The 22,664-nt window shown below is 46.7% G+C and overlaps 1 protein-coding gene across 6 annotated transcripts in view; it reads right to left on the bottom strand.

Moving 5' to 3' along the window:
- ESRRB (estrogen related receptor beta) overlaps nt 1-22,664 on the bottom strand; it is a 133,747-nt gene that overhangs the window by 20,963 nt on the left and 90,120 nt on the right. For all 6 annotated transcript variants that reach the window (XM_068398540.1, XM_068398541.1, XM_068398542.1 and 3 more), the window contains one exon: nt 12,458-12,574. In XM_068398540.1, coding sequence (XP_068254641.1) covers nt 12,458-12,574 — 117 coding nt within the window. The remainder of the gene's footprint in view (nt 1-12,457; nt 12,575-22,664) is intronic.

The raw sequence follows: 22,664 nt of genomic DNA, 5'->3' as shown, positions 1-22,664 counted from the left end.
TTACAATGCAGCTCTGAGAGGGACACTAAAGGACATTAAAATTGAGTGAGGAGGTGCAGCAGGTGAGCTCAGAGAAGCAGCATGAAGGAAAGAACTGAGCGGAGAAGAAATGGAGGGGGATGTAAACTGAGATATGAATGGAAGTGAGACAGTCTAAGGAGAGAGGGGATATGAGAGAGAGAGGGCTGGAGTAAGGCTGAGTGGTACACACACAAGGGCAAATTTCACAGCAAACGTGCAGCCACCTGAGCTTTAACTGCAAGGTGCAGCGGCCTCTTATGAGATGCAGCTGGTCCGTACTGACGAATCCTACATAGCATTTGGTACCACAACCTAACAACAAGACAGCAGCAAGAGAAAGCAGTTGCCTTCCAGCTCCTGCACAAACCCTTTTGTCACATGCAGAAGGCATCATCCTACAAAACTGTTACCACCATAGGCACTCCTGGATGCCCCTTCTTGACAGTATCAGCAAAGAGGGGCTGCTAGAGCATCAAAGAGAGGGCCTACATACACAATGTGACATACAACAGTATAGGACAAAGTTTGGGAAGTACCACCTCTTGATAATCTCCCTTTCTGGCAGCTGCTTCTTCACAAATGAAGGCTACCTGTGCTGGAAACATCCCCTCTCCTCCCATTCCCCTGTGTTGCAAGGAAGTGCTGCTGTTCATTGAATCTTGTTACGTTTTGAGGGACCCTGCATAATAGTCCTGCCACCCTGTCTGACCTAGGTGTGGAGCTGACCAGGCTGTCCACCACAGGGACTGAGTCCCAGCTCACCGGCACCACACCCTCAGCTGCCCAGCCTGCCTGAGCCCCCTCTGACCTAGCAGAGAGGAGGGCAGGGCCAGGACTTCTGCAGGACTTTTTGGCTCAGCATGCTGCCTGAGGTAGGGATGTCAGTTTTCTAAGCGTCCTGTGGGTGCCACTCGTGTTCCAAGTGCTCTCGCAGAGAGGTCTGTGCCAGCACCAAGCCTCTGCAGTGGGAGAGAGCCGATCTGCTGATCTGTTCAAGCTCCCTGCATTTCTCTGACATGCCCCTCGAAGAGACGTCTGCCCAACAACTTTGGGATCAGATGTCCCCTTGCTGACTTGATAACATCAGGCTTTGGGGCTTTTTTCTTAATGGAAGTAAAATAAATCCAGCTTTTTTTAAAAGCTGGACCCAGGCCGAGTCTGTCGGAAGTAAAAATAGCCGAGTATGCAGAGGTGACAGCACACAGCGTCAGGTTTAGTTTCTCTTTTATTTTCTGGGTACTAAAAATACTCTTAAAAGCTCCATGAAGCTAAGCCCTGGACAGTGGGAAATGCAGCCTAGGCCCAATATCAGCTGTCGCGTCAAATTACTAGCCTCACCTCACTTTCCATCGAGTCCTATCACATGCCCATGAGTTGATAGGAACAGAAAGATCTATCTTGCCAAAAGAGCTAACAGAGGAGCCAAGCTACAGGGTTTGCGCAGTACAGTATGTGTCTAGACCAAGAAGGACACAACCAAAGGGAACACAGGGCAAGTGCTGGCCAGGGAGCAATGCCCACGGGGCTGCTTTTGCTGAGCTTCCCCATTACACCAGCCAGGTCCTGTGCCCACTGCCCACCTAATCCTTGAGCTGCAGTTTCTGCATCAGTGCAGCCTGCTTGCTCTCCCAGGGTCTGAGCTAAGGTTGTGCTCTGCAGCTAAGAGATGCCCCTGTTCCCAGCAGGTGCAGTCTAAAGTACATGGATTGGCACTGCCCAAGGAAGCTGGAAGGCGTAGGCTAAGAGCAGAGAAGGCGGCAAGGGAGAAGGGTTGTGCCCAAGATATCTCTTACAGAATTTCCCTCTCCCTTTTTGCTATGAACTTCAGGAGAGACAACAGGATGTGGCGATGGGATGAGTAAGCCAGGAGGACGCGTATCAAGGAAACAGAGAGCAGTGATGACCACAAAAGTTGGGCTTGCCAAGATGGGGAAAGAAATAAGACTACAGTGAAAGGCATCTCTGTCTAATGACAGTGGAGAGGCTGCAACCTGACTAGGATCTCTTTTGTTACTCTGAGATTGCAGCATGGAAAGGAGAAAAGACCCCTTCATACCATTAGGCTCTTATACTGCTGCAAAAAGAGGCCAGCCCCTGGAAAATCTCCTGGTAGATGACTGGTGCAATTACCCCACTCGTTTGAAAGACAGGAAAGCAACTTGAGGGTTGCAGATCAGCACGGCCAGAAAAGCTCAGTGACTAGCATGGTGCAGGTCAGCAAGCCTCGGAGTGACACTTGCAACGGGAGGGTGGGGAAATAGCCTGGGGACGGGGGCAGTGGAGTTGAAAAATCCATCTCCTGTGTTACAAGGGCCTACAGAGAGCTTAGATCAGTTCAAGCAGGATGTTGCGGCTTGCTCCACCTTTGATGTTTTCACGGTATGTTAGTCGGGTAGGAAAGCTCCTTTGCTGTCTGTCTGGCTAAAGAGTTCCTGGACTCAGAGGGACAGAGTAGCCCTGTGATACCTGATGATACCTGCTACCAGAGGCTGTCACACATCTTGGAGCAGTGACACAAGGTGTCCTTGCTCCTCACACACTGAAACACAAGCAGCATGTCCCAGGTGGCTGGTCCAAATCATACTGGATCAGGTGTAAGCCACACAGCTTGCAAACTAACCCTTCTCTTCCACCAACGTCAGCTGCATGGCTGCCAGCTCTGCAGAGGTGTCTTTGCAGCATTAGCCATTGTTGTCTCAAATGTACAGCGTCCTTCCCGTGCTGAGCCCCTCTCACCTTGCCACCCAATCACCCTGGAAAGTCAGGAATTAACAAGAGCTTCAAGGGCAGTTGTGAATAAAGAATACCTCTGTACCTTGTTCAGCCCTCTGTAATAACCCCCACACCCACACACTCACCCTGTGTTCATGGTCCATGCAAATGTTCTCTTTTGATTGCTTCCCTTCCCAACCCTTCAAACAGTCTGAAGCAGGACAGCAGGTCTATGGGCTATGTCACCCACGGCAGCAATGCCTGCATAGCAGCAGGCTGAGGGGCACTGTGAGAAAGGAACAGATGCATGCACGTGCCTCCCAGGAAAAGACCAAGGATGCCTTTCACAAGAGGACCCAAAAGATGACAAAGCCCCAGCCCCACTGACTTTCCAAGAGGTAGTGCTGAGTGCAAAATCCTTGACGGGGTGTTTGCTGCCTACAGGAACCTGCAGCCCTGGGTGTGATTTAACTCACCTCACTTTAGACTTTGATAGCTCCTTTCTGTGCATATGGGCTCTCTTGATAGGCAACAGAGAGAAGCAGGCACCTCCACATTCATCTCACCAGCCAGACACTTACCTGAGGAGGAGTGATGACAGTTCTCTCCATTGACTACCAAGGGAACCCCTGCAGGGTCAAATCAATGCTTTCTCTAGCCCAGTTTTCTGTCTCAGCCTATTTAGGTAGAGTGTATGAGCTTTTTGGAACAGGTAGAGAAGCATAAGCATGGACCAAGAACCAAATTTTTAGACACATGATACAATGGAGAGGCCCCCACCACTGCAGGGAGAGAGGCCGACTTGTGACAGAGATCCACAGAGGTGAGGGAGTTAGACCCACCAGACAGCATGCTGCTGCTTTGGCCAGCCTCTTAGAGCAACCTGCTTGGGCCTTGCAGCCTTGAAGTCTCTCCTGAAGTCCTCACCTCAGCAGTGGCTTTTCTAACACTGAGAACTAGTGTACACTTATTATTTAATTCTTAAATTAGAACAGCTGTGCCAGGCAATTCTGAGTAAAGACCCTCTCAGGATACCCTGCAGCCCAAGGGCTGGCACAGTCTTTGAAGGTGAGTCAGGAAAAGGGATTGAGAATCTCAGCAGAGCTGAGTCACTGGTGAACGTAGGTCACCAGAGGCTGTGAAAATGTTGATGCACATGCCTTAAATTACTGTAAGGCACTGGCACATACATTCAGTCCCTACTCTTGCTCATCTCAGAGGATCTTAGCTACCATGTTGTCAGAACTGCCTAGAAGCTTGTAGCACAATGGCTGGGGTCTAAACATCCTTGGATGGTTGCAGCTTTTATCAGCTTCCTCTATTCTGTACGTGCTACAAGAACACTAAACACAATTTCTGGTGACAGAATGCACAAAGTGTTTATCATAAACCTGTGTAGAGGTGATACTTCTCTGAATCCATAAAGACGTATATTGATGGAGCCTGGACTTCATGTTTGATAGAATGGAGATTTAGTTAGGTATGGCAAGAACCTAGGCAGATTAATAATTCAAAATGAATGAGAGGAACAGAACTAAACAGATTCATAATCCATTAGATATGGCAGAAGGTGTGGGGAGGGTCCTGGATACACCAGTCTTACAGCCAGAAAACAGATACTAAGTGCCATCAGCCCAATGTGCACTTTGTGGACAGCCCATCCACTGGAAGCCTCCTCTTTGGAGAAATACCATCACCCTGCCAAAGGCAACACATGATCTGTGTCACGCCATCACCCAGCCCAGCTCCAGCCACATCACAAATGCTCAGTTCATGCCTTGGAAAATAGTTGGATGTGGATGATATAGACATCAAGATGCCACTCATTGCACCTGGAGATCCTGTTTCAAAGGACAGCGGGTTGCCTGTCTGTTTTTAAACACAGGGGTATTTTAGAGAAAGAAAAATAATTTTTCATTCTCTTTTTTTCATTTGGATGCCTCCAATAGTGATATTTCTGGCACCGGCTGGAGGCAGAATACTCTATAAATACAAAGCCATTAAATTGCATGCAGCAGCAACCTGATCGGGGCTGCCTTTTAATTTCCTGACATGAGCTGGCCACTAACCCAATTACCCAGGATCCCCGGAGGAGCCCTCACCCTTCCCAGGAAGCACAAAGCAAGAACCTGAGCATATTGCGGGGATGTCAGCTGAGCTTTCACTGAAATCAAATATCTTTTTGAGAACACATGGTCTGGAAGCAGGGATGGGGGCAGGAGGGAGAGGGGAGAGTTTTGCTGGAAACACTGCTCCATTGAGAGATTCTTTCACTTGAAAACAGAAATGAAACACCCTCCATTTGGTTACGTTGCTGAAAAGGAGCTCTGCTGTTGATTCAGTTATCCGGATTTTAGTGAAGGATGAAGGCAAAGTTACTAAATGGAAGCAGTTTGAGATTGCCAGTGCTTGGAATCCCTTGTTTAGATATTAGATGACTGCACCCAATTTATAACATCACAGATCCAGGCCTGCCCAGAGTGACAGATTTGTTTCCTTGGGAAACATTTACGACATCAGCCACTGTCTGCAGCTGGTAAGAGAAACAGCAAGTAGGAAAGTTCCACTGGCTACAGGGTTTCCTGATCAGCCAGGGTCTTGAATAGGAGGAGCATAGATTTAAGAGACAACCACTTCTGAAATCTGGAGATTACAGGCCCACCATCTCTGAAGTGGGGACCACCTCCAGCATTCACAGAGATGCAGGCACTTAGGCAGCACAAGGGTGATCAGGTTGTTGCAAGTTCCTGGGAGGCAGGGTATTCCCAAAGACACTGGGGACAGGAGGGAAAGGGGAACAATTAAAAGGAAGATGAGCTGAATGAACTTTGTGGCTCTCCTCTGTTCACTTCTCATTCATATTTCACTACCTGCTGGAATCCACGCATTCCAGCAATTACTACATCAGAAATTAGATTAGACAGATGGGAGTCAAAGAGCTTGGGAGATTTGTAACAAAGAATTTGGGTGCCCTGTTGAATTTTAACATGTTCTCTAGCATTTCTTATGGAAATGCATTAGGAGCAAAGGAGCAAAACCTGGGAAAGGAATGGTTGTACCTGGGATTACTACACCACAGCAGATACACTTCTAGGAAGAAACAGTGTCATGTAGATAAAATAAATCATATGCCTTTCCTGGGTAATGCCGAACCTCTCTTTTCTGTTAAAGGACCTCCCTTTTCTCCATCCAGGTCAAGACTATCTTCCTCTACCTTCCTTCTTGGCATTTGTAGACTTCACCCTCACCACACAAGCTGCTAGGTGACTCCTCAGAGCCAGGAGGCTAGGCCAGAGGACAACTTGTCTTCAAAGACAGTCAGAGTGGGGCAAAGCACCTTGTACAGGGCAAGTTTCCTATCCTGGGAATTCCCACTCCTGCTTTTATCACAAGAAATGCATGTAGATCTGTGAGATTCCAGAAATATCTTCTACTTTCTGGAATAAGGTATACCTGGTCTACCACAGGACACATCCCCAGGGACCTTTCAGTCTTTGCCCTCTTTCTTGGAAGCCAACCAGCGATGTCTGCAAGAAACTGGACAGAAGCCACTCTCACATCTCAGAAAGTTACTCTTAGGCCTCAGTCACAAGCAGGACTTTGAGGAGACAAGTCTCAGCACTGGCAGGGAGCAAAAGACAAATGATCTTCAGCAACATAATACACATTATTCCTATTAAGAAGGAAAACAAGACTCAACGGCTGATGGAATAATGGATGACATCTCAATGCCTGGATGAGATTTTTTTAGGCAGTTCTTTTCTTTGCTGTTTGGTTTGTCACCGTCTGATGTGACATGATTGCACATGCATGCACTTCATGAAAGCATTAGTGAGCCAACTTTGCTTCCTTTATAGAACTGTTTATGCTCCATCTGGGTCTTTGCAGATGTGCCAGCACAGAATAGGGAATAGAACGGGGAACGCAGCTTTAGAAACAATACAAGTGGTAATCCATTGAAGAAAAAAATTCTGCAGATTTTCCACAACAGTAAAGGACAAAATACCCAGACAACAGCCAGTCTGCTCCGTTTGGTATGGTATGGTTTGTTACGTCCAGTATTGTCTTTGCTTCACTTGCCTGTCTGTCATTTCCACCCAAAGACGAGTTCTGTAATGAGAGGCCTTAACATCCCATTGCACCTCAACTGTTATCCCTATCCCTCTTCCCATGATCTCAGTACATTTCCCTTTCATGAACTGACTATACTGGGTTTGCATGGCAAGGTTTTGGTAGCGGGGGGCGGGGGCTGCAGGGGTGGCTTCTGTGAGAAGACACCAGAAGCTGTCACCACGTCAAGACAGAGCCAGCTCCCGACAGCTCTAAAATGGACCCACCACCAGCCAACGCTGAGCCCATCAGCGATGCTGGTAGAGCCTCTGTGATAACATATTCAAGAAAGGGTAAAAAATACCGCGCAGCAGCTGTGAGAGATGAACGAGAAAATGTGAGAGGAACAGCCCTGCAGATACCAAGGTCAGAGAAGGAGGGGAGGAGGTGCTTCAGGCACCAGAGCAGAGATTCACCTGTAGCCTGTGCAGAAGACCATGGTGAAGCAAGCTGTCCCCCTGCAGCCCATGGAGGACCACAGTAGTGCAGATATCCATCCTACAGCCCCTGTAGGACTCCACACTGGAGCAGAGGGACATGTCCTGAAGGAAACTGCAGCCTGTGGAGAGCTCATGCTGGAGCAGGCTCCTGGTAGGAGCTGCAGCCTGCGGAGAGGAGCTCATGCAGGAGCAGGTTTTCTGGCAGGAACTCTGGCCCATGGAGGGCCCACACTGGAGCAGTTTGTTCCTGAAGAACTGTACCCTGTGGAAAGGACCAATGCTGGAGCTGTTCTTGAAAAACTGCAGTCTACAGTCTCACATTGGAGAAGTTCTTGAAGGACTGTATCCCATGGGAGGGACACCATGCTGGAGCAGGGGAACAGCATGAGGTGGACAGAGCAGCAGAGATGAAGTGTTATGAACTGACCACAAACCCCCAGTCCCTATCCACCTGCGCTGCTTGGGGGGAAGGAGGTAAATGTCATGAGTGAGTTGAGCCTGGGAAGAAGCAGAAGTGGGAGGAAGGTGTTTTTAGTTTTGTTTTTATGTCTCAATATCCTACTCTCTTATTAACCGGCAAGAAATTAAATTCATTTTCCCCGAGTTGAGTTTTGCTGAGTGATCTCCCTGTCGTTATCTCGACCCATGAGCTTTTTCATCATATTTTCTCCCCCTGTCCTGCTGAGGAGGGGGAGTTAGAGAGCAATTTGGTGGGCACCTGATGGTCAGCGAAGCTCAACCCACCACACCGACACATAGAGAAAGACTGACACACTTTCCTTGTCATGGTGCCGTTCTGCAAGGTGACACACAGGACTGTTACTTCAGAGAGACAGCAGAGGTGTGGAGGGCAATGCTGTGAGGTCATGTTTAACCAGCCAATGTCCCAAATCAAACCTCTGAGCCCACTTACACAAGTCATGTGTCATCCAAAATTACATCTACCTCTTGAAGACCAACAAATTGCTGTAGAACAGAAAGGCCATGGGTGGCTAGAGCGTGAATGGCAAGGGTATATTCTCCTCAAAACTGACAATGTATATTGAGGTTTTAAAAGAGACCTGCCAAACTGCTGAAATTTCGCTATCCATCATTCTAGAGAGCCAGAGAGATCTAGAGCTACTTTGTAGAGCCCAGAGTTAAAGAGCTACACTTTAACTTGTGGGCACAAAACACAGTGGTCATTGTGGGCACAAAACACAGTGCTGGGAGCAAAGAGAGGCAATGGGGTGGCCAAAGACAGGGATGCCCAGCTCTGAACAATGTCTCTGCAAGTCGCAGGGCATGCTTTCCTTCACTGGCCATCCCCACTGGCCAGGTATGTATGCATGTATCCTCTTCTCCATTTGGGGACAGCAGTATCACAGATTGCTCAAGTTCCCCTGATTTTTGCAGAGCAGGGGGGGCATGCACTTCTACTGGACAAAGTTGTGACAATGCCCCATCTCCCACTGCCTGCAGGCTGGTGTTTCAGCAAGGCCAAGAGCAGAAGAGCACAGGTTTTCTGGGGATGGTGCCTATCCACAGGGGCACTGGGACTGGAGTTCACTGGAATCCTGGACTCCAGATTCAGCAGCTTCCTATCTGAGCCTGCTAGTAAGGGGCTAATTAACGCTCTCTGGGGGCGCACTCCAGATGGAAGGGGAAAGTGAGAGACAGGCAGCCAGACAGGCCAACGCTTCAGACATCTGAGCCAGTTGGGCTCCGTGAGCAGAGCTTTCCGCCTGCTGCTTTCCCCAGCGAGTCTCGCCTGCCCTGAAGCGTCACACCAGGAGAACCTGAGACAGCAAAGCTCTGGTGTCTGTGCAGTTCCCTCGTTGCAATGCATTGATTTGAGCTCTCTTAAAGAAAGCGGCCTGGATATCTGAGACACCTATTGATTGCTCCATTGGCTCTCTTCCTGCCCTAATCCTCATTCACTCAGCACTGCCAGAATAACCTGCACTTCTGTGTAAGGGGCAGTCTCCTCAAATCTTAAAGGGCTACATTCACAGCTGTTTGCCTAACTGCAGCCCACAGAAGGAGGAGAGAAGATGCCTCGTGACCCTCATATGCACACCCCAAGGGGAGGTCCTAAGTCCCTCCTGCAGGATCAAGCTGAGCATTTCAAGTATAAGGCAGAAGCTTGAAGTCCTGCTTACCTGTTTTTGCCATCTTTGAATACTGGTGCCTTCTGCCTGAAGAAGAGGCTCATGCCACACGCCCAGCGGGCATGTGGCGGTATGTACATCATGTATGACAACAAGAACCAGGAAAATCTTTCCTCCCTTAACGAGAAGAAATCATGAAACCCTTAATTAGGTACTAATGGAATATCATACTCTTCTTCAGAGGAAGGACAGTTTCTTTACCCAGAAATGTCCACACTAAGTTACTAGCCTAGTGGCAAGGACATCAAGGAGAAACCTGTCGAGAGAAGAACTGGTTTCTAAATCTCGCCTTTAAACACAAGACCATTTTTCCCCAAACTCCTGGTAATCAAGCAGGAGAAAGAACCTGGCTTAGCAACCTTCTACCATGGATGAACCCAAGGAAGAAGAGAGAGGTACACCAAGGCAAAGTAGGAAGGGAAGCTATTGAAAGGAAAAAAATCATAGCCCAAGTATCAAGGCACATCTTGTCCTAATGAGTGCTTGGAGACTGCAGAATAGGCTCTCTGGGGAAACCAAGACATCAGGGATTTTTAAAAACAGTTAAACTACTAGAAATGTACAGCTGGGAACACTCCTGCCCTAGCAGAGAAAAGGGATGTATGAGCTAATAGGATGACAGACCAGAGATGGAAAAGACCAATGAACCTTTTTGAATCCAAAATACCTTGTCAGTTCTGCATTTTTGAGGAGGTCACACAATTATGGATTTGTTCTTTCCAGAAACTCCTGGCTCTGTAGAGACCCAAGACTGTAAAACAATTTTTCTCCCTTTTTGGATTTTGCTTTTCAAGATGTGTATTGATTGAATTATGTATACTAATACTTTGTGCTTCCACCGGGCTTTGCATAAAGTTAACTAATTGGTCCTCACAATCCTTTTGCAAAGCAAAGCCGTATGACCCTTATTTCTCAGCTCAGGAAACTAAGCAAAAGAAAGAGAAAAAAAGATGTCTGGCCAACATCTCTTGACCGCTCTATGTTAGGACACAGGAGTCCTGTTTGCAGATTGCTAGTGTAGTCTCCTCTGCTCCTCTTGATATTGTCATGTGTTCTTGCATCCCGTTACTATCAATAAATCTTTATACTGTATATTCCACAGCTCTAAATATTATGGGCAGGATCACAGATAGACTAACATCAATAGCAAACCACCCTTCCCCAGTGGCTTTAATGGTGCCAAATCAATCCCTATATGAATAACTAAATACACTTCAGCACAAAAGCAGCCTTAGAGTCAAATTTCAGTTTGCCATGAGTAATATCCCATGGGGTTCAGGAGTTCAGGCACAGCATGGTGTGAGTGAGCCTACATTGCTTTCCAGCCTAACTCTGGTCTGGAAGGAGTTAACTGTTTTCACACAGCTTGGAGGCTAAGCCACAAAACCCTTCACAGGACCCTGCTCTGAACTTCCAGAACTGGAAGCAGAGGATGCCTTGGCCACACAGTCAGATATGCCAGCGCCCGGCTCCTGTGACTCTGCTCCCCCAGCTGCCAGCTCTGAGAGGCTCAACTGCGTGGATGCAGGGCAGCACAGACACAGGCAGCCAGTGAGCCTGGACCCATGTTGCTGCTCTGCAGAGTGACTGGAGCCACATCAGGCTTTTAAGGTTGTTTTATGGGATTCATATGAACAGGCTAGAGTGCATTACCAATCTGCGCCTCCACTGAAGCCAGTGTCACTAGTGTGGATTGGTGTGTGGGTAAGTGGACATATCCCCTCCCCAAACTACCACATGCAGAGAATCAGGTTTCCAGTTGTTCCTCTAACTCCAAAAGTAGGTGCTTCCCTCCCAGCAGTGGATCAAGATCCTCCGAGTCCACCACCTCCACACCTAGGTCAGGGAGGGCCAGCCTACACAAGTCTGCATCTCCTCCCCTTGGTAACTGGTGTGCTCTAGCAGGAAGATATTTAACCACAGAAACTACACATCCATCAAAGAACAGAACAGGGTTTAACATCTAACCTACATTCTCAACAACACTGGCTGCCATCAACTTGCCTCTCAAGAAATGAGAGAGCCCTAGTGCAAAGCAATACATGCCCAAGTGACATTGTACAATTCATCTCCAGCTGCTGTGATGGTATGACCTGGAAGCAAGCTGCATGCTGGCGTCTTGTTTCCAGCATACAGGACTTGCACAGACTACAGCCAGATGCTGTTCCTTGTGGTTAAACTGAGAGGACCACGGTCTGCCAGGTACAGCAGTGCAGAGGGTTACACGCAATGCTTCTCCTTCCTTCCCCCTCCTCCCCTCCTTGCCTCTCCCAGAGAGGCCCAAGGGAAACAAAGCTTTAAAGTCAATCCATAAGAATGTGTTTAATTGCCACTGAATTCCCTGTGGTTTACCTTGAACGGACAAGGACTGGGGAGGGGGCTGGAGGGAGGAAAAGCAGCACAAGATAGAAGCTGAACACCTCTCAGAGCACGCTGAACAGATCAATAGGCTGAGCACAATGCAGGTTGAGCATGCAGGGCAGGGGACTCACAGCTACCAGACAAACCTGGGCAGGGGACTCACAGCTACCAGACAAACCTATGCTACCCACCATCTTCAGAAAGTCTCCTAAGTGGGAATATGGGCAGACCTTCATTGCACACTGTGACATAGCCCTGCATTAACTCCATCCTTCCTTTACAAAGCCCAGTGAACCCAGTCACGATCATGCAAGAGCCTCTCCTCCCCAATATGCAGAATGACCTGGGGGAGCAAGAAGAGCAACACCCTCCAGCTTGGGGTTCTTTTAGGAAAGGAAACAGTCTGGCACAGCCAGTTTCCAGTTATTTGTCAAATTTGCAAGTGCTAGAAGTAATAGCATGAGGGTGCTGACTAGAACCTCTGTCCTCTCGGGACTGCCCTCTTGGTCACTGCCCATCCTGACTCTTTTACGAAGCCTATAAAAAGATACCATCAGAAAGCTGGAGAGGACAAGTGTGTAGTTAGCCTAGGAGATCCTGCAAGGCCTGGAGTCCCAGAGGCTGTTGGGACAGAGAACAATTCTCAGTCTGATTCTGTCTTACCTTCTTTTAGCATCCCCACTTTGAGGCATTTCATGAAGCGACAGGCCTGACAGGACTTGCGCCTCCGTTTCGTGATCTCACATTCATTGGTGGCCGGGCAGCTGTATTCAATATTCCCTGCAATCAAACACAGAGATGGTCACCTAGGAACCACATTCTCCCCACTGATCCAGGGACAGGCTGTAGTGCCCGGATATTCCCACCACCATCAGTCTGTATATGCTGTACATTTGGTGACTCATTTGCACACATACATACTCTGAGACCACGGCCGGCTGATGATGGCTCTTAGAGAGCCTAGCACTACTTATTAGAACACATTTCAGAAAAAAGCAATACTGCTCTAAGTATTAGGAGAAACCTGTCCATCCAAGGGGCTGACTATAATGCTGGGCTTTCAGGCACCATGTGTCTTCCAGGCATGTCATCATCCCTTGTGCTGCATCCCTTATAACCTGGCCTGTTCCCTGAAGTCCAGGACTGAGAGCGGGAAGTAGTTCAGACATTAGCAGCATTCCCCTTGCTGCCAGTCTTGCTCCATGTCTGTGGAATGGATGTCACCTGTCCTTTCTTGCCTTGCTTGGGGACCAGGGAGCTCAGAGATGGCATTTCCTCCTTTGCTTCCTCCTGCCAGCTGGCATACTACAGGTAGCAGGGAAGCAGTAGGTCTGGATTGAGAAAGATGGACAAGATGTCATGTAAAATGAACATAGGCTCTCTATGCAAATCTTTCCAGTTTTATTTTATTAGTCCTTGTGTACCTGCCTCTCACCCCTCTGCACAGAGCATCAGTATTTCTTTCCTCATTCCCCTTCATTTATGATCACCTCACAACACTGCCTTCAAGACAAAACAGGGACAGAAGCATCCCAAATTTATTTCTGGTCACATTGTAGACTATCATAAGCCAAGAATATAACTGAAACATGGGTGCAAGTGTCTGCTATGAGGATGTAAGTGGAATTATGCTGTGTGCGTGTGTCGCAGTGTAATGCAACCATTATTTAGTCCTAGAAGACAACAAACAAACGGCTGTCTCCACTCTGCCATTCACTTTGGAAGTGATGTTTCTGAAGAGGGCTATTCAATGTTTGCTGTGGAGCAGGACTGGAAATCTAAGCTTGACACTGATGCTTTGACAATGACAATACATTTAAGGCAGTCTAGCTACTGGGTAAATCAGGCAGCTCTGAAAAGGATTTCTAAACTCTACAGTCAGTTCAGAAGAATGGAAAAGTTGGTTTGGTGGTTTAGAGCAGGAAATTGAGATTCAAGAATTCAATCAGAGCTGTAGGGAGGAGTGTAGGTAACAGTTGAGAGAACACACAGCGTGGACTTTTTATACCATCAGATTAGAAGTAGAGCTTACAATTTAGTAGCATTGGGACAGGACTTTATTTTTGTTCCTACTTCTGCAATGGATTTCTATGTTCTTGTGCAAGACCCTTCCTTCCTCTAAATAAGACCAACAATCTGATACATACCAATCTCTACGGGTGGTGATGAGACCTTGGGGCTAACTAAGCAGTTGGAAAGCCCATTGGGAATCTGAGTGGAAAGACAGAGCACAGATTCAAAAGGAAGAAGGGACCATTTGATTTATCTCACTATGCTTGGCCCATGCTGGGTGAAACCCCAGGAGCACACAACCCCCAAAGCCTAAAGGTGATCTGCCTGCTAGTTATAAACCTTCTAACTCTTGCCTCTTGTTTTGTCACAAGGCTTGCAACTTGCCCCTAAGCTCCAGCCCAGCCACCCTATTCCTCACCACTGCTCATATGCCCCTAAAATGCAGTTTGTCTGCAGGAGTGTGCTGCACAAGTTACTTTGATTCAGACTCTATTTCGTCATTGTGCAGCACCTGAATTTCAATAGCCAGCAATGTATCAAGGTTCTCAGAGACCTGGAAATTGAGATTCAGGCTTGATCTCAAGGTAATAAACAAACTCCTGCTTTAGACACAGGGATCCAGCACATTACAGACCCATGAGTACAGAGGCCCTGACCTCATGATCAGATACTTGCTGTGCCCCACATAGGAAGGAACAGAGCAGGAACAAAACTGGGATAAAACTCAAACACAGTCTCACTTCGGAAGGTTTTGCTTTAGTTTCAATGCCCACCCTTCTCACCAAAGCTGGGACCAGAGTTCTGGAGAGATGTAAGATTCCATGTTTTATGGTCCCAAGGCCAAAAATTTGCCCCCTAACAAAGAGATACTACACCAAGGGCGCTGAACTCTTATAGCAGTGGGAGGCAGTGACAACCCTCATCTTGCAGCTGAAGGACCCTCTACACTGTGTCAAACAGATCCCTCAGCTTCCCCATGCCTCCAGTCCATGGACCCCTTGACAAACAAAGTACTGGAAATGGTCTACAAAACCTACATCACAACTAAATGTGATAGTGTCATAGTACGTTCTGGTTACCATATACACACTGTATGTACAGCTTGAATATGCAGTTCTCAAAGGCACTTCCGTACTGTGATCTTGACTATTAAAGGAGCAGAGCCAGAGGAGCGTGGGCACTGGGTGAGCTCCCCTTCCTGGATGGCAAAGCAGTGGCCACCATGTAGTGCAGCAGCCACGTGGTTTGCTGGCAAGCACAGGTGAAAAAATACACCCAGCACTGGTGGGACATCCCATTCAGCATGCTTCATTGCTTTCACATTGAGCACAGGCTCATGTGCCCCTTCCACACTGTGCCCAGTCTAAACGAAGAAAGCACCAGCAACTGTGTCTTACAGCCCTCTCTACAGGTGCAAATGCTAGAGGTGAGGCCCACTCTACCCTCCTCACATAAGACAATGTTGCCAAAGTAAATGGAGTTTTTTTATATCAGGCCCCAAAACATGCTCTGCACTGCATGGATTGAGAGCTACAGCTGGGGGCAATACCTGCCATTATTGCAGGAAACAGGGACATCACCAGGGAAGGCACAATCAGCATTACCCAAGCAGAACTCGTCCAAGAAAAACTATTGTCTCCAAAACTTTAACAAAGTTCTCTGACTTTTTTTTTTTGTGTGTGTGTCTCAATTTCTTTTATGGGTCCTGGGGCTGGCTGCCAGCACAGTGAGCTGCTCACAGCTCCCTGTAATTTCTGTAAGTGCCCTGTGATAAAGTGATGAGATTAACTCATCAAAATTCCAGCAGCCTCCCTGTGGCTGGCGGTCACACCACCAGCCCGGCTGCCGGTGTATGGGGCTCGCAGAGAGTTTCCCCTTCACTGCAGCAGCTGGGGGTGCTGCAAGGCCCTGCAGAAGAACATCAGCACACAAGGGTGCACATGGACAAGTCTATACACAGATATAAAATTTGAGTCAAGTCTCTGTGTGTCATGAACTGTAGATTACGTGACGCAGAAGGAAAGGGCAGAAAATGGGATACTCTAATATAGAAGGCCTTGCTTTGAACTGTTGCTTATTAGAATATATTTCCTTGACTTAGACAATGTTTACATTTGATCTGAAAAAACTACTAGGACCTCACCGATGCCACATCATAGAATTGACCTAAAAAATGGCTTAAAAAAAAAAATCAAGTGGTGGGTGACCAGATCAGAGTTTGGCTTTGTTCTAAGCCTTCATATGTGGCCTTAGAGGGCAAATCACTTCCTTGCTGTGCCCTAGTTTGCTCGTCTGCAAAATGAAACAAGCACCAAACCTACCTTCTGGGGAGATCAGGAGTCTTGTTTCATCAAGATCTAACTGCACTTTAAAGCCTTTAGATGAGACATCCTAAGAAACAGCCAAGGACTATTAAAGTGATAGATCATGTTTTTTTTTATGCTGGAGAACCGCCAAATTACCCTCTTTTCTGTAAAATTAGACCTTTGACTGTTAAAGAGTTTGGAACATAATTTCCAGTGCACACATAATAGGAGCACCTGAAAATTGCACGTCAGATCTTGGTCATTCAAGAGACCCCATAGTCACCATACCTCTCTGGAAGGGGAGGGACTGGGAAGAGGAGAATGCCTCGCTGAGCTTGGGGAGCACAGTAAAGTCCCACCCAGCTCCTGCTTAAGTTATAGGCAGGGCTCCTCAGGGGAGGTTAGCTCAGAATTAGTGCAGCACTGACAGCACAAGCTGCTCCCTGCTTACTGATCCTGCCTTTCTATAAAGCCTTTCTATAAGGAAACTCAGGAAAGATTAGATAGAAGTAGCCAATGAAGTCTTTAAAGCTAAAACATTTTCAGCTTCTGTTTTCTGAAGACAGCTCCCTATCTCTCCTCTTTTTTCTGGTTTCTTCTTCATTGCTTTTCACCATTTATTCCCTCTCCTCTCCCTTCCTTGCATACTCTATCCTGCTTTGCACTGCTGCACACAGAGCTCTCATCTCTTTCTTTGGGTGACTCAGAGGGCCAGATGACTGCAGCTTTTCCTGAATTTCAGGGAAAAACTCAGATTCAGACATACCTGCTATTAAGTTCCAAATTCCATTCATTCAAGTCACATCTTTCACCCTAGTGATTTGACACAGCATGCTGCAGTTGTGACCAATGGTGTGGTGCCACTCTCTGCCAGTTCCCTGGGGCCAGAGGGCTGAGAGCTGGAATTCCTGGGGAAATCCATCTTAGGCATTTGTTTCCTTTTATCCTAATTTTTGTAACAATTGTTACACTGCCCCCACTTTTTTTTTTTGTTGTTTGCTTGGGGTTGTTTTGGTTTGTTTGTTTTACAAGAACTGCTTGCAAAATACAGTAGCCTTAGGAAGGTCCCATCAGGCAATCAGTATAATGCCTCCATGGTTCAGCTATTCTGCATCACTGGGACAGCCTGCAGGAGAAAACAACACGACTTTTCAATAAGCCACTAGCTCTGATGACACTTTCATTTCAGTACCCGCAAGCTTTTGTCCTGGATCCTTTTTATCTCTGATTCCAGAGGTAAACAGATCATTTGGGTATCTCAGTGAAAAGGGACCTGAAAACAGTAAAAAGGCCCTTGGTGAGTGCAGTGCCAGACCAACAGTTCCTCTGCCCTCAGCAGGCACCAGTTTGACCTCCTGCACGAGCTCGGGGAGCCCTTGTAATATGCACGGAGTGGATTCTCTATTACCTTCTGCTTTAATTAGCCCTTTTAACTGAGGCATCATAGCCTGAGTCCTGTTGTGAGGAGAGGTACTTTGTGAGAATTAGAAGAAAATCTCTCCAACGATCTGTGTGAGGTAAGAGGGGTTATTTTTTAAGCCTAAGTTTTCAAAGAAAGGGATTCAAATATTGGACCTGTAAATCTGTATTTAGGCACTTGAGTAAGTGACCTGATTTTTCATCAGGGCTGTCCAATGCTTCCAGGGACATGTCCCTGATCTAGGTGCCTGAGTATATACAAGCATCAGTAGAGGCTCCTATTTTTTGAAAGAAGAAAAAAAAAAACACCCCCAAAAAACCCCACACGACCCCCCCCCCCAAAAAAAAAACCCCACTGAAAACAAAACAAAAAAACTCCCCACCCTAGTACACATCTTTATTGCTTGCAGGAAAATGAGCCTTCGGAAAAGCAGGTGAGATAAGCCCTAGTGCTCGGATTAACAAAAGTTTTACTTCATGCAGCTTATACAGTTAAGAAAAACAGAAAAGTGAGGACTAAGGCTTCAGGACTCTCGACACTATGAGAGGAAAAGGGGGTAGCTATAGGTGTAACACCAGCACTGTTGGCCTCCTCAGGGTGGTAACACCTCGCTCCTGCTCCACAAAAAGAGTACTTGGCCATTTCGCACAACCTCACTCAAATCAGCCTCCTGCTTGCACGAAGATGAGGGAGATGGGCCCTAGGGCTACCTACTGGCAGCAAGTTTGTCTGTAGGGTTTCTGACACAGGAATACTTTACTCAAGTTCCACAGAAAAGATCCCTCTGCACAGAGTTCTCTGTACAGATGCACTGAGGCAAAAAGCCCCCACAAGACTAACAGAGTTGAGCGGCACTGGGGATGGTTTTCTGAATCCAAGTGCTAGAGCTGTGAATAGTAAGCAGCACTCAGGCACTACATACAAGGAATAGTGCACTTTCCCTGCTTATGCTTCAGAAATTTTTGGAAAGCTCAGAACATCTCCTGGCTTTTTGGCTGTGAACTCCCACCTGAGAAGTAGCAGCCACGTTTCGGAGAAGGACAGAAGGATAGGACAGTGCCTGGCTGCCGTGGTTGCTACCGTAGGGACACAAAACCTCCTTTCTGCATCTCACAGGCCCTTTGCTGATCCTGTGGATGGTAATGCTTTTCTGCTCAGGAAAATGAGAAAACTCTCTCAACTGCTCTTCCCTTCCCAGGAGCCACTCTAACCACTGTAATGACAACCAAGAAGCCCTAGAAGACTACGGATTTTGTTACAAGCCTGTTATAAATCCCTACAAGTCTTCTGAGCTGCATTAACCACATTCTAAGCCCCTTATTGGTGTAAGGGCATCCCAGCACAGCAGCTATATTGCTACACTCACTGAGTTTGAAGCTTGCAAGACTCAAGCAGGGAATCTACAGATGCAGGCACTTCGCCTGATACATAACCTGACTATTCAGAAGATGATGGTAAACGTGTCTCTTCTCTCTGACTCTTCAATAACCACTTCTCCCCAATATCATTCCTTGGAAGTCCCGTTGTATCACCTTATGAGTACGAGTTCCAAGCACACAATGAGATGATTCACAAAGATCAGAGCGGAAAATCTTAATTCAGATTTATTTTGCTCAGCTTTAAGCTTTTGGTTTATATTAATGGGTCATTTTAGAAATAGCCTTAATTTTCATTATTTGAAGATGAAAAATAGATGAAGGGTAGTCATAGTCATGAATATGTTGAATAATAAAGGGCTCATAGCACTGTTATTAGTTAATATTCAGAACAGGCAAAACTACCTACCAGTTGTAACGACTGATGAACTAAAGATAATGACAATATATTTGATTGATATATAATGTTCTATCTACTGAGGAAACTATTAAAAGAAGGAATAGAGTTAGATTAAGAATTTGTATCCCATAAGAAATCTAGCATTTGCCTTTGTCCTAAATTTGGATGAAAGGATTAGTTAGGATTCCCATGGAACAGAAATTCAGAAACTTTTAATTCAGAAACATCCAAAACACGTTATCTTTCATGTAACAGACCCATTCCATTACATTCAACTAATATGAAATTCTTGGTTTCAAATCAGATCTCTCTTAAGCACCAATAGCAGCACACTCCCAACATGCCCAAAACTCAGATTCTCTCCCATCTTCACTAGATTGCACTTTCTACAATATTCACAAAGTCAGGTGATGCCTATGGCACATGTTTTTAGGGAGGACACTTGCATCACGGAGGTAAATGCAGACTGCTGCTAGAATATAATGGGGACCCAAAGCACAGTTCCCACAAAGTAATACAATGATAAAGAAACAGGATTAAAATTTTGTCAGACAGCCTAGCTGACCGAAAATGCTTCAAGTCAGTTCAGAATTTCTGATTCTGCCTCAAAGCGTGGGAAGTCCAGCCCTGGGGTTCAAAATAACATGTTCAGAGAGAAAGGCTGTAGCCCAGTGGCATGTGCTGTCATCTCATCTCAGGTCTTCGCCTTTCCATCTCAAGCACTGCCAGCGCTGCGAAGTGGAAATGACACAGAATTTTCTAGGCCTTGGGCCATACAACACAACCTGAGAGAGGTCACAGGTGTGACCCTGCCATAACCTGTGGGACAGGTTAGGATGTGTTGTGTGATCCTGGCTTAGTTCAGCAAAACCAACCAATCCAGTTCAGCTTGAAGTGAATCAATGGTTTGGATTTTCCTCACTCCTTTTTTTCTCCTATCATCAAAATTTTCCTTGGGGAAATCTGACTTGGTAAAAATTCTGTTTTTCTTTGGAAAACTGCTATTGATGGAAAACTCCCACTGATGGAACACTCCTACACAGCAATAGTAGTGACCTCAGAGATAACCAGCCATGTCCATGCTGGCTTTCAGCCTGTCTTCTCCTGCTTGAAAAGCAACTTCCCTCATGCTGTCCAGGACAGCCTGGCCTCACCTGGCTAAGGGGGAAAGTGAGTTGCAGAGCTGTCAGGCTCAAAAAGGTCTGCAGCTTGCATGTCCATTCTTCCCACTGCTGTAGCAGCAGCAGAGGGACCGGAGAGGCTACTGCAAGATCCTTCTGCCTAAAGACATGTATGTTTTACATGAGTTAATGCAGCTGAAAAAAAACAATAGGCAGACTGGGGTAATTTGTAGCATGAGAGGAAGGTAGTTGGAGAGGGGACTTAGCATGAAGCTCTGCTTCATGATCAGGGGTATCTAGATAGGGCTGCAGGAGTCTAATCATCCAGGACAGATTTAGAGCCATTTTATAGCAGCATGCACACCTATTACTTAATAAAGTTACCAAACGTAGGGCCACCAGATTAAGTACTCTCATAATAGTAACTAGTTTTTCATCTTTCAATACTCAAGCAGAGAGAAGTGAAGTGGCTGGTCCAAGACCACAAAAGCCTGATGATGAATTTACCTAGTGCATCTCTGTGATCAAACCATTGAGTCAAAGCCATTCCCAGATACCAGAATCATGGCAAGTCTTTTGATACTAGCAGGGAATGCAATTCTATAACATACACGTCTGCATGCTTGCTGCACACCCTATATCGATGTTAGGCAGCCTGGATGAATATTTTCCCACTTCTTCAGTTAGATGCTTAACACATCTACTGAATGTAACAAGAGTTGCAGGATGAACACCTGTTGGTAATGTTTTTGCCACTCGACATCTCTTTTATGTGATCCTTTAAACCCTTTTCCCTGCATACCCAGGGCTGTGCTTGGATATTGCATGCACTGCAGCGGAGCCCTGGGAATGATGCATTTTCTTGACTCAACCAAACCCTGCAGCCCTATTTGCTGCCCACTCCCCTGGGCTCAGCCTTCAACTCTGTAGCTGAAATTGCTCACCCTCAGGCACAGCACACTCAACTCTCCCACTCTTAGGAATAAAAGCATTTTGATACCTCAGTCACCAGCCCAAGCTGATGACAGGGTGAGAGAAATCTCCGCTTATTCTTTTCCCCCATCTGTTACACGTTAACAGGTGATCAATTAGGGAACCACAGGGAGAATAAGGCTGCGCTGGGGAGAGTGGGTTGGAAGGAAATGCTCTCCCTTCTTGGGATTAAGTCAGCTGACATATAACCCAGGCTGATAGAGGCTCTAGTTACTGCCACCGTTTTGTTTTGATTTTCTCGGAAAACTCTTCAAAAGTTCCTAGGCCTTTTTCTATCTCTCCAGGTTAGACCTCTCTTCTGCTCTGCCACAGAGATGCTCAAGCATCGCTCCCATGAGGGGTTAGATTTTCAGTCTCTTCCTATATAAGAAGCCCCTAGGGCTTTGCTTCAGACTACTACCCTCTCCATCCCTTTAGCACCTGAATGTGCCAAAAAGAAACACTGGGAATGGGTCCAAGGGCTGGAGAAGAGAAACAGTCAGTGCTGACAGTCAGAAGCCCAAGTAAAAGTTCACATTCAATCACAGAAACCCAGCCAGGAAACAGGCCAATGCCCCACAGATGGCCACGCTTTCCACACGGCATAATACAAGAGGAAGTGTCAGTGGGGCAATACAGAGTGAGTATTTCCACAGATGGATAATAATAAGGAGAGACATCTAGAAATTAAGCTAGAAATAGTGAATTCTGCAGAGACCTGGGCTGAACTGCACCCTTTACTGCTCTGTCCACTCCAGAGTTGAACATCCCCAGTGACAGAGTGTAATAAGACCCATTCAATGAACAAAAATAAAATGAGTGCTCTCCTCACGTGCATTTCTTTCATTTCACAGGAGACAAGGAAGTGTTGGTGTGGTGGATTGACCCCAGCCAATAGCCAAGAACACACACAGCTGCTTGCTCACTGGACATCTGTCCCCACCACGGTTGGGTAAACTCAATACACTTTCCACTGGAAGGTAAATGATCCTGTCCTTTTTCCAGTTAGAGAGGGTAGGAAATAAAGGGAGTATCTGTACATCCAGACATGTTTGCTTACACAGAGCTGGCCTGTGTTAAGTACACCCAAGCATCTGTGGATATTGGAGCTTGACTGGATGCACTCCCACTTTTGGCTATACTGTTGTACCTGCGTGTGTGCACATCTGCAGCATACCTCTGGCAGTCAGGACACAGCCATACACCTCATATGTAAATAGCATATGCAGTAGCAATGCACTGCAGTTCATCTACACATATAT

Source organism: Nyctibius grandis, chromosome 4 (assembly GCF_013368605.1).
Source record: "Nyctibius grandis isolate bNycGra1 chromosome 4, bNycGra1.pri, whole genome shotgun sequence".
Lineage (NCBI taxonomy): Eukaryota > Metazoa > Chordata > Aves > Nyctibiiformes > Nyctibiidae > Nyctibius > Nyctibius grandis.
The sequence above is the reverse complement of the archived record's forward strand: the minus strand, read 5'-3'. Positions and strand labels throughout refer to the sequence as shown.